Source organism: Atta colombica, unplaced genomic scaffold, assembly GCF_001594045.1.
Source record: "Atta colombica isolate Treedump-2 unplaced genomic scaffold, Acol1.0 scaffold27, whole genome shotgun sequence".
In the NCBI taxonomy this organism is placed as follows: Eukaryota; Metazoa; Arthropoda; class Insecta; order Hymenoptera; family Formicidae; genus Atta; species Atta colombica.
Window position 1 is genome coordinate 3559938 of NW_017259370.1, and position 12793 is coordinate 3572730.

Genomic DNA, 12793 nt, shown 5'->3' on the forward strand with positions numbered 1-12793 from the left:
TACCATTAATCACAGAAAATAGGTTTTTTGATGATAATTTATAACTTGTAATGAATAAGAGATTAATATAAATTTGAATCAATAAATATTTGCAATAAATTAGGATTATGATAAGCAAAATTGTTTTTAAATGTCGTATGAACACGTAAGACTAGCACAGAATGACATTAAAAAAATTCACTCGGAAGATAACTTAAAAAATTTAATTAAAAGATTTCTTAGAATTCATTCCTCTTTCTCTATTAAAATAATATTTTCTCCTCTTTTTAGAAATCTAATAATTTTAATTTTAGAAATTTAATAATAAATAAAATAATAATCTTATATCGCTGATACATCTCTGTTATCGTGAATAATTATATTTTTATGAAATTATTAACTATCAAAATTCGAGCGTGCTCGAAAACATGATACTATGGAAGGTTCTCGGTATTGGTGCTGCGAGTTAAGCATGCTGGCAAAGGTCAAGACATAAGGTCAATGAGAGAGAGAGAGAGAGAGAGAGAGAGAGAGAGAGAGAGAGAGAAAATTCTCGTATCACATGTCCTCGATCGATATCTTCATTTGATATTATTAGCATTTTCTTGTTTAATGTTTCTGATGGCTAACGAGACATTTACATGATAAATCTTTCATGTGAAAAGAGAAATAAAATATAGCAGCAAGTACATATAAAAATATTAAATAAAAATGTTACTTAAAGAAAAAAATATATAGGGTAAAATGGGGCTATTTTATTCATTTCTCGTGATATTATTTATGTTTCTGAGCAGCATATATTGAACATTCAAAGGTCATACTTTAAGAAGCAATCATGATTATATAAGATAGTTATAAAAAAAAGCACGTTACTACAAAAGGATATTTGTTTGTTGTCATAAATTTCATATTATTTTAAGATTGAAAATGACGGTATAGCTTTGTTCGATTCTCTATATAAATTAAACATTTATATTTAAATTAAAAATAATTGAATTCAATGAATCTAAAAACATTTAGTTTTTGTGTGTAACAAATAAATTATATATTATCTACTTTATATTTTCTCGTGAAAAGAAAAAACTGAAACAGAATTTATAAAACGAATAAAATTGAATGTTACGAATTCTGTTTCTATTTTTTTTCATCATAATTATACAATTTCTAATTATTGCTTCGAGCAAACGAAAATATCGGAACAGATATTTTTTTAAAGAAAAAAAAAAGAAAAAAAGACACAGAAAATACGAATAATAAAAATAATCTTAGATCACGCGCAAGAGCCTTTGGTAGAAAACAAATTATACATTTAGTACATCGGCATCGGCATTGTGTTTACGTGAAATCGCCCAATGTCAAAGCTAGAATGCGATAGAACGAATGGCCACATGATCACGTAATGAAGAACAGGCGGATAAGACGAAGAAATAGAAACAGAGTGAAGAAGTAGAACAGAGTGAAACACAAATATTTTCGCGATCGGACGGCAGGCCAGCCGATCGCGAAATGACTAGCCTGATATATCGAGTCATGCTCGCTCTCATGACCATCTGGCTAGCGCCATTGCTTCCTCTCCTCTCCCCCCCCCCCTCTCTCTCTCTCTCTTCTAGGCAATCTCCTCCAATTCCTCTCTATGATACGATATCGAGTTCGTCTGCATCAGGCTTTCTCTTATCATTCACGAGAGAACACTCGCTTGTCGTGAGAGACAAGAATAATTTCGCGAGTTACATCGTTTAGCGATGAATTATTTCCTTTGATTATAAATTCTACGGTCAAAAGTTCACCGATCGAAATTCTTCTATTTTGCATAACAAAACGAGTTCCGCTATAATATCAGATAATTGGCTAACAATCGCGAAGGTCAATTGGGTCGGACAAAAAACGCGAAGGCAGCGACAATTTTGCTGCAACAGCGAAATTCTCGTCTCTCATGAACATTTCGAGGATCGAAACCACGAAAGTATTGATGCCGTCTCATTATCCGGATTGAATCGATCAGGGAACGATGAACGAACGGATCGATTTATTTATGTCGAACGAAGAAACTGCGCAGACTAGTAACCTCGTCGGAGGCAGCCGCGTGTCTTCGCGACGGCGCGGCGTATTGGCAGCGCGATAAATATCCCGCTCCCGCGTTCTCGCGAGGATCGGGACAGGAAACGGCGCATCCACATCCACACGGCGGCGTCGCGTCGGCGAGATTTATCGGAGGCGAGACTTGTTTTTTTTATTTCCTCCTCCTTCTACCCCTTTTCTTCTCTTGTCCGTGCCGCTCTCCGAGCTTCGGCCTGCCGCTCGTTTCGCGGAAAGCCTCCGGCGGAAATGCGACGCGCCGCCACACGAGAGTGGAATATAATAGCTCAAGAGCGAAAGATCTCCTGTCGTTGTGTAGTCTTTAGTATCTTTACGGTTTGGAATTACTAAAATCTGTTCATATCTAGCTTAATTGAAAAATTGACGATTGAACAAATTTTCAAAGGTCTATCTAAATTAATATTTCGATTTCGTTAAATTGTCTTATTTTTTTTTAAATCTGTTTAAGAAAATATTCTGAAAGAAATCTTTTTTATTATAATTATCAATATTTCATTGTAAACACACATAGAAAATCATAAATAAAATCGTAATTAAAAGAAAGAAAAAATTTTGAAGTCTGCACCGAACGAAACATCATTGACATTTTAACTGACAATTTTAACTGATATTTTTTAAATTAAACAAAAACTGACAAGAGATTTTGTTACTGCAACTAATTGATTCGGCCTCACTATTGATATACATACATATATATACTTTAATATTTTTCTCTAAACAATGTACAAATAAATCTTATTCTAACATTTTAAATATTTAAAGGATGTAATTATTTCATTTTCTTGTTAATACAACGCAATATGAATTATTCACTGTTCCATTTGAAATGCGATAAATGTGTGCATTAATAATGAATTTTACTCATATTCCCGGGTATTAATTTCTTATTGATATCTCGTTAAATTATTCAAGTCTCTACAGTGTAATATCTTTTACAGTCGGTTACATTTGTTTTAAGCGCGATGGATAGCGTGAGCAAGGCTCGGCATGTCGCGTTGCCGTCTCTCGTCCCAACAAGAAGAAACAGAAGAGAATAATCAGACGCTTAATTCGGCCGGCGCGCACACTTTCGCGCCTACGCTCAACATGCCGCGGTCTTAAATCAACGCTGAGGCTGTCGCATAATTCTCCCAATAACGCCGGCGAAGGTGACGCACGGTAAAACGCGAACGCGCCCACGAACGGCGACTGGCGAAACGCGTTGACACGCGTCGGAACGGTATAATCACTAACGGAGACCGCTCGTTAGGCAATCGTTAAGTACCACGGTGTATCGAGCTATCGAGAGTCATTAGGCATACGACACGTACTCGTATCGACGCGATCTATGTCTGTAAGTCATCGCAACGGTTATCGTACGGACTCTCGTATTACGTCGCCATTACACCGCGGTAACAGGTGATTATTAGCGGCCCACGGCGTCGCTCGGCGCCGGATGCAATTGGCGTCGTGTAATTACGCGAACTAGTCAACACCACACGGTCGGCGCTTTATAATTTTCCGCAAAAGGCGGCCGATGCTGATAGACAGGCGTCCCCGGTATAGCAACGAGGGAAACCTGCACTTTGCGAATGATCTATGATCGAGAGCAACCTTATTTCCCTTATTTAGCTCGGTTCATTTCATTCCCCATTTATCGATGAAAAAGAAACAGTGTCTCTATTTGATTTCGGTATCTTAAGATGCATTCTCTCAAGATGCGCTAACGATTATCTACCGACTTATCAATGCGAACCTTAAATTTTTACATCTCTTATGGGATATATATATATTATTAATATGTACGAATAATCTTACATTTCTTAATATATGTAATTTAAGTGTAATGTCTTCCGAATAAATCGATATTTATACGGAAAGAATAGTTTTGCTGAAGACTTTAGACAGAGCTGAAAATAATTTTGTTGAGTTATCAAAATAATTATGTAGAACACTATTTTCAGATAACACTTAGATTGGTTACTAGAATGTGAAAACTTTTTGCAGCATTGCTCATTATGCTTGAGATTTTTATCTAATTATTTCAGTCTGACAAACTTATTTCCAAATCTGTATCTAACTAAATTAGATACGTCAGCTAAATTGTTCTTTCTGTGTAAAGATTTCAAGATAGAAAAAAATATCGCAAATTTAATTTTCCTTTGCATTATACTTTACGTATTCAGACAGAAATGAACTGATTAAGTAAGTACCGATATTAATATTATCGCATTCAGTGGTATTTGTGAAATGCGCATAGCAAATATTTTAGAGGCATCAATCATCCTGTACGCATATGCTCTTTTTTCTTGTTTTCCTCGAACCTCTCGTAATCAGGTCATAGATCACGCTCGAATCGCTTATCAAATTCTTCGATTCTTCTTGCATATTATGTTATTACGCAAAAGAAGAAGCGTATTGCTTTCTAAATAATACCTATCACCCGGATTATTATTACCGATGATTTGAAAAATCGCGTGGGTGATTTCGGCCACATGCGCGCAAACCGTCTGCGTACTTTATATTTAGCTACTTCTATACAAAGCTCTCGAAAACAGTTGGAAGTTTTCCGACATGTCCCACGTGTTTTCGCCTTCGCCGTCTTTTCAATCTTCCACGTGGGAAGCGCCCTTAAAATCACCCATCTCAATCAAAAAGAAAAAACTGAACTTTTCTGTTTTCTTTTTTTTTTTTTATGAATAAAATGGAAAGTCTCGGATTTATTTTTATATGTTGAAATCTCCAAATATCTCTCACAGATTTTCTAAATCATTTAAATTTATCAAATTATTAATAAATAACAAACGAAATTGATTAAAATATTAATAATTATTTCAATGGAACTCATATTATAAATATCCCGTAATTAATAAATATATCTTGAATTTATTAAACTTTTTAAAGACTCAAGATTCATTAATTTTCGTCTTACGAAGAAAGTTTATATTAATGATTGAAAAATTATTTGAATATCGGAACCGAGGCAATGACACGATCGCATGTAACAATGATATGCAAACACAGCTGTGTAGCAGGCGCAACATCGAATAAAAAGAACTTTTCCTCGAAGGATGTTTCTACGAAGCGTCACGTGGAAGATGCGCACCCGGCGCAACGGAAAACCCGGCGGAAGGTCGACGTTACGTTCTCTGGCGCGAGAGTTTGCACAGATGTGCTCGGCGTGTTTGAACAAATGCGTTTGAACGAGATGGCGGCAGAACAGAGGTACATACTACATACGTCTCGAGACATTCGCGAGCCTGTCGCGAAATGGCACGAGCACTGCTCCAAGTACGCATAGAGAAGAAGCAATCGCAGACAGATCTTCATTGTCCTCTAAACTGCCGGCGGGATATCAGTCGTTCAATTAGCCATCTGGAGATTGCAGATTGACTCCTTTCTAGGTCAAAATTATTCCATGGCTTAATCGCATCCGAGCATCAGGCAATATAATTTCGTATTTTATACAGCATGTGTCCTCTTCATTCATGTGTTTTTATTCACTCCTTTCATTCAGTTATAACTTAAACTCCGAGTTCTACTGCGTCTTTGAGAAGTATTCATAGTATTCATAGTTCTTATTTCAAGACTGTCTTAAGTAATATCTTAAAATGATAATCTCTCTGATTGGTTTATGACATCTTAAAACTGTAAGACGGTCTTAAATATAAGATCCGACTATATATAAATATCTATCTCTTTTTTTAGAAAATTTGAAGAAAAGATACATCTCGTTTAAAACGACAAGCACCAATAGTACGCGGCGAATCGTGACCTCCTTCATCAATTCTTTCGTCGGACCGATATTTATGATTCGACCGATGATCGAGCATGTGTCTCGGCCGGCGCCTGCTGATGACCCCGAATGACCTAAACTCTTCTCGCGATAATTTCCTTTCCACGCGCTCGCGACTTTTCGTTTTTTACGCGTGCGAAAAGATTACGAGGCGATGAAATCTTTTTTTTTGTAGAGAAATGCGTAAATTTAGCGAGTCATCGTTATTTCAATTGATATCGATTCTACGCAATAATTTTCGAAAATATTTACCATTTTCATTTCATATTGCTTAAAGTAACTATAAAAAAATAACTACAAAAAACTGCCCATAAATTATTAGAAAATATATATATATATATGATATCATATATATATATATATATATGATAGTTGGCCAATATCGAAAATGCATTCGGGATATCGTTGCATCGGTAATAAGCGAGCTCAAGTAAACATTATACGAGAAAAAGACTTCTCCGTTCGTTAAACAATAATAACGATCGTCGCCAATGGCGGTGGCAGATGGCTACTATCGAGAATACGGTCTTGTTATCGGTTCGATAACGCTTTTAAACTAACACACGACGAGCAGAGACGATGCCAGGTGGCCAATAACATTATCTCGCTTGCATGAACAGTTTCACCTCACTTGTTCCGATTCTTTCGTTGTATTATAATTCGCCCTCTTTTCGATTCTATTTATTTGGTGACGAAAAAAGAAACGAGAGAGATATTTCAATATTGATACAAAATGGGGAATTTTGTTCCAATTAATCCAACTTTAACCCTTTTCGCGAGAAGTCAACGGCCGTTAGTCGCATTTGAAACGAGACGACAGACAGGAAATCTATGTTTGACTCCAATTGGCGGGCACTTGCTGCGCTCGGAGGAGGAATTCCATGCCTTTCCGGCGAGAGCCCTTCAGTTGGATAGTGTCCAAGATAAGTACGTAGTATCTACGAAAGGTTTTCGGGAAAGCGTCGCGTCGAGGTCAGCCAATGAGATCGCCAACCAGAAGGGAAAGACGATCCGGTTGCGATCTCATTGCTCGTTCGCGTCGCGATCGCGATGACTCCTCTATCTCGGAAAAACAATAAAAGGAGAGCAATGAACAGACGAGATTGGCGCCAGCGCCATGTGGCGGCCGTGCTTTGCTCTTCCCAGCTTGTTTCTCTTGAGACGAGAGGACACGAGAAAAAGATAGAGAATATATAATAGCGGAGAAATGGCGTTTATTAATACTATAGAATCAAAATCCAGCATACGTTATTTGATCCTTACATGGAAAAAACGATTTTGTTAAAATATTTAATAATTTATATTATAATAGAGCTGAAAATAATTTTAAATCACCAAAATTAGGAAATTCAAACATGATGAGAAACGCTGCGAAAGTTTTGATATTTTAGCAATCAGTTTGAGCATATTCTACATAATTATTTTGACAGTCCAATAAAATTATTTTCAAATCTATATCTAATTAAATTTTTAGATACTTTAGTCAAATCGTTTTTTTTTGTGTGGATTTCTAGTCAGAAAATTATTATTAGCACATTTTTCAATTATATTTTCGTAGCGTTATAAGTGAATATTTTCTTGTTTTATATTTTCTTTTCAAATTGTTTTAATTAAAATCAGAGTGTTAGAATAATTGGAGGATTCAAGAAAGACAGCTAATAAAAAGCTTGCTGGTCGATTTCGAGTTGCGACGCCGGACGCCTCTTAAAAATGTTAACTGATTCCGATTCACAGTAATCGCATTCGGGAGATGAGATCGATGTAGTAAGACGGAGAGGATGAATGCGAGAACGAGAGCGAAATGAAAGAATTGCGCCGGCTGCGGCGCAGGCGATCCGTGATCGAGAAATCCGATGCATCTGCAATGCTTGTCGTGCTCGATCAATTGCCACGTCAACGATCGTCGGCTCGTATGAATTATTGCTTCGATCGATGATAGTCAAATGAAACCGAACCGTTCGTTTGTGCTATCGGATACCCACGCAACATTTTGCCGAATAATTTACGTATAATTGCGGGAAAAATGTCAAAGTTCGCACACGGCTCGTGCGGATCGCAAAATTTTACGTGTCTCGTGGTCAGGAAATGTGAGAAAGGTCATGATATCGCAATCCATACTCTAACGCCGGATAAAATTACGCACCGTCGTGTTTGCATACGTATTTATTACACAAACAAGACGATTACGTCAGCTGGTTTGATAATTCGTGCATTGTATACAGTTTTGCGATTCTTGACACGATTCTCTCTCGCACACTTTGCAAAACGTATATTTGCTCCAACTTTTTCAAGAATAGTTTGAAATTTACAAAAAAAAAAAAAAGAAATATATAGTCTCTCTAAATTTCTTGGAGTGAATCTCTAAAAAAAAAAAAGTAAAAATCTGTCACTCTTATTCAAGAGTGCAAATATTTTCAACACTGGCAGCATTTTCACTCGTTTGGAGTAAGTTTTCATTCCAAGAAATTTAGAGAGATAGCATCGCTTCGAGGAAAACAAGAATCTAAAAAAGTCTTATTATGTCTTTAAAATCATTGCATACGATAAAAAAAATCGTAGAAACATGAAGAATTATTCATGGCCTCCTTCGAAATGCATCAGATGCTGAGAAGGGGTGAAGTAAAACTGTTCGCGTAAGTCGCGCGATGACAAGCGTCTTCCCCGGAGATACTAAAATCAGCGAAATTAGTCTCCGCCTTGGAATCCGAGTCGACTCCGGTCGGCGAAACGGATGGACGGGAGGAAAGGAGCAACGACGACGCAAGTATATTATAATCTTCTCTTGCTCGAGTCGAGTCCCTGTGTGCGCGCCAGATGGTACCAGCTGGATGACGCATCAAAGCAGAAAACCTCCCGCGTGTCCGAAGCGCGGTTCCGCCCACGGAATCGCGAGGCAAACACGTGTGCTTCCGTTGCTGCCGTCCATCCTCCGTCAGGTTGCGAATAGTCTCGTAATGCGAGAATTCGATATTAGGATCTCGTAACGCGCCTACGTTACTGAAGAACATTATTTGTACCTACACGTTGTCCGCACATAGACACTGGCCATATTAAATTTCAGTAGCGAATTCCTCGAGCAATTTATCTTACATTAATCATAATCTGATTGATGATATCAGTGAACGATGCAATTTAAAATTGTCGATATCGAATATAAATATAAAAATTATATATAGGAAAAAAAGCTAGAATAATTTTAAAAAATTAAATTAATAAGAATAGGGCTACGAACTAAGCAAGGTCTTGATGCTAATATTAAATAACAAATAGAATATTCCAAACGTTAAATAAGTTCATAAAAGTAGGTAAAGACTGCCTTGTAATCCTTGTGGGGTATAAAATTTCTTGCCTTGATGTGACGTAAATTAGTGTCGGTCAAACGAAGAGACGTTTACAAACGAAAATTCATGAGCGCCCTATATTATTAATAAAAAAACGGGATCTTCGTCATGGATATTTCGGATCATTGTATGAATTTTAATCACAATTTTAATTGGGAGGAGGTTAAAATTTTGGATACAGAATCATCTTAAGATAAAAGATTAATATCAGAAATGATGCATATAAAGAGTCAATCTCAAAATTTTATCCGACATGTATCTTTCTATACTACAATCGCTGTCCCCTTCCTAATGCCTTTTGTACCCCTTCTTTTCCTATCTAACGTCTTATTCTCTATTGTCAAAACAGTCATTTTCAATGTATAACTTCCAGAATAAACTTCTCTCTTCTTAAATCTTAAAAATTGAGTTCCTTTTAGCATATAATTCAAGACGCCGTTTTCGAATAATTAGATATAAAGAAATTTTGCGACGGATTACAATCAATTTTCCAGGTACTTTTTATTTTTATGATTTCTTTAAAATATACAGATTGTTTTAATTTTAAGATAACTGTTTATTTTTTACAATGTTCTATTAAATAATACATAATTGTTTTTACAATAATTTTTACTAGATTTCACTATTATATATTTCTAGACTGAAATTTATAATCTTTTTAATTGTTAGTTGTTATTATTTGATTACAAAAAAATCCGAGATATGCTTTATTTCCGTTTGATTCTACTTTAAGACATCCGTTGATTACTACAATAGCGATTTAATAATGTATTTCTTTGAAATTTATTATTCTTGTTATAATGTATAATGTTATAATGTAATCAGAGCACTATTAATTAATACTATTTGAATTTTAAAATCTGTTCATTCTCAATGTTGTTGAATAATGATATTGAACAGATTGGGATCAAAACATATATTCTAATAAACTTTCTGTTTGTTATTTAACAATAACCTTGCTTGGCTCATAGCTCTATTCTTATTAATTTACTTTAAATATATTCATCAATATAAAAACTATTTATATTTATTTACCTTAAATAAATATAGGCATTATATTGAGTATATTTCTTATATTTTTATATTCGGCGTATAAAAGAGAATAAAAGGTTTAAAAAATTGTGTAGTTCAATTGATAAATTGAACGAATTTACCTATGAACTTCGATCTTAATTATGCCCCTTGTCTCGTTCGGATGGAAACTATGTAGTGTCCTTGTGCACTGCTTTGGCAACAGATTTAAAACACCGTCAAGAAAATGAAAGAAAAACATCTCACGCTCCTCGCATTCCGTAGCTCTAGTCCTAACGCACGATCGCCACACATGGTGGAAGTATATTTATAAAATATATTTATATTTTATAAAATATATTTATATAATAAATTTATATAATACATTTATATGATATATTTATATATTTATATAATATACTTCCATCATGGGCATGGTGGAATCAGAAAAGTTGAAGCATTGAACACGATAGTATAAGGAGAAGGCGAATTTTGATCAATCAATCAGCATTGCATGTCTATCGATCAATCAAACGCTATCGGCATATCATTGCGCGTCCTTCGGAATGCTTCACCTACGTAGGGCACGACTACATAGTTATATAGTTTCCATCCGGACGAGACTTAAGAAGGCATAATTAATTATTTCTTTCTTTCTATTATTATCTTATACTGCAATATTCATAGTACACAGGATATCCGTAACTAGATCTGTCCGTGCCACTTGAACTTTGTGCACTCAGAATATTTGTACTCTTTTTCTCTAATATTGAAAGTACAAGTTTTTTAGGAATTTTAAGCAACACAAACGTGCACTGACGTATTTTTCTTCATTTCGTTTACAGCTGGTGTCATGGCGGGTTCCGAGAGAGATAGCGGCTCTTGCAGTAGTGTCGATGAGGACAGTAGATCAAGTTTGCATTCGCCTACTTCATCTGAGGACAGTGTCGAAGTGCAGGTAATACCAATTTCGTTGAGAAACAAGCGGAAACTGGCAGAGCCACGAAAGATTCAAGAACCTGCAGTCATCATAGCACCATTGAAGAAGAGACGGTTTGATCCTATTTCCAAGGAGACAACCGTGGATCAAGAGGAGAGCAGGTCTCTAAACACATCGAATCCTTTTCGACCATGGATTCCTTCTTCCTATAAAAATGAATCGGAGACAATCGTGACTTCGTCAATGACGACATCGACGAATACGATTTCCATGACAACTGCGATGACGATGACAACGACATTGTCCAGTGAAAAAGAGAAAGAAGAAAAAGAAAGGAGAAAACAGCAAAATGAGACGACGCAGAGGCTGCACGAATCATTCAGAAGACTACAACATCCTACCGGTCACAATCGATTGGCTGTTTCATCTCGACGAGAGCCTCGTCAGAGGTTCTTCGAGCCAGTAGCGCCAACAGCAGCAACGACGTCTTCGTCGAATACGATCTCTCTACCGCATCCTAGGCTGCAGGACGAGCCATTATCTTTGGTAGTGAGAAACGAAGCATCCAGAGTGCCGTCGCATCCTGCTGTAAGTGGCTCCTACGACAAGACGCCATCGTACATGATGGAACACTTGTTGCAATCCTCAGTACAGATAGCTTCATCCGGTCAGAATCATCAGACTCATCAGAGTCATCAAGTGGCTCCCATGACATCGAGACACCATCATCAAGGCGGCCAGCAAAGAAATTACAAGAACATGACGAGGGAGAGACGGATAGAAGCAAACGCTCGAGAAAGAACTAGAGTGCATACCATCAGCGCGGCCTTTGACACGTTAAGACGAGCAATACCTGCCTATTCACATAACCAAAAATTGTCAAAATTATCCGTATTGAGGATTGCCTGCAGCTACATTATGACGCTTAGCAAGATTCTCGGTAAGGATGGCGAAGTGATGGCCACAAAGAGCAACGGCCACGCAGACTTGAGTAGCTGCGTAGAGCTAGTCTCCAGGACTATTCAGACGGAGGGCAAACTCAGAAAGCGGAAAGAAGACTGAACGAATCGTGTTTTCACCTGAACAATGGGAACAAGATTGGAACGATAGACAATGGAATCTGTCACAACAGAAAGAGCGGAGGATGTTCCGCATTGTCCGCTTATATATCTTCTATTCTCGATGCCATGTGGTGTTCGAGGGAGAGAAGGATGATGTAAGGTTAAGTAATTTAAGCAACTAATCATCACCAGTTTCTATGCTGAGCGTATTAATTCAAAGACTCGATTAAGAATGCGTTAATTAGAGTCGCGAGTTACGAGTGTGATGAAACAATTTTCAAAAGTAGTGACGACAGGATGAATTGAGTCTTATTCGCAAAAAATGTACTCTCAATATTTTTTGGAGTAAAATCTCACTTCAAAAAAGTGAAAATATTTGCCATTCTTGAATAAGAGTGGTAAATCTTCAATCTTTTTTTTTTGGAATGAGATTTCACTCTAAGAAATTTAGAGAATAGGATAACTACTTCTGTCGTTTTACAAAAATTGTACATTACGCTTTTGAAATCATAATAAACTTTAAATTTTAATGAATACTACTGTAGCAAAGAATTTCTCGCGATGGTAATTCGTCTACATACCGATTGCA

The 12793-nt window shown here is 36.5% G+C and overlaps 1 protein-coding gene across 1 annotated transcript in view; it reads left to right on the forward strand.

Annotated features, from left to right (window-relative positions):
- Positions 1–12492, forward strand: part of LOC108689430 — an 18046-nt gene extending 5554 nt beyond the window's left edge. Inside the window, exon 2 of the mRNA XM_018196188.1 lies at positions 11049–12492. Coding sequence (XP_018051677.1) covers positions 11049–12205 — 1157 coding nt within the window. The 3' untranslated portion in view covers positions 12206–12492. The remainder of the gene's footprint in view (positions 1–11048) is intronic.
- The last annotated feature ends 301 nt before the right edge of the window (positions 12493–12793 follow it).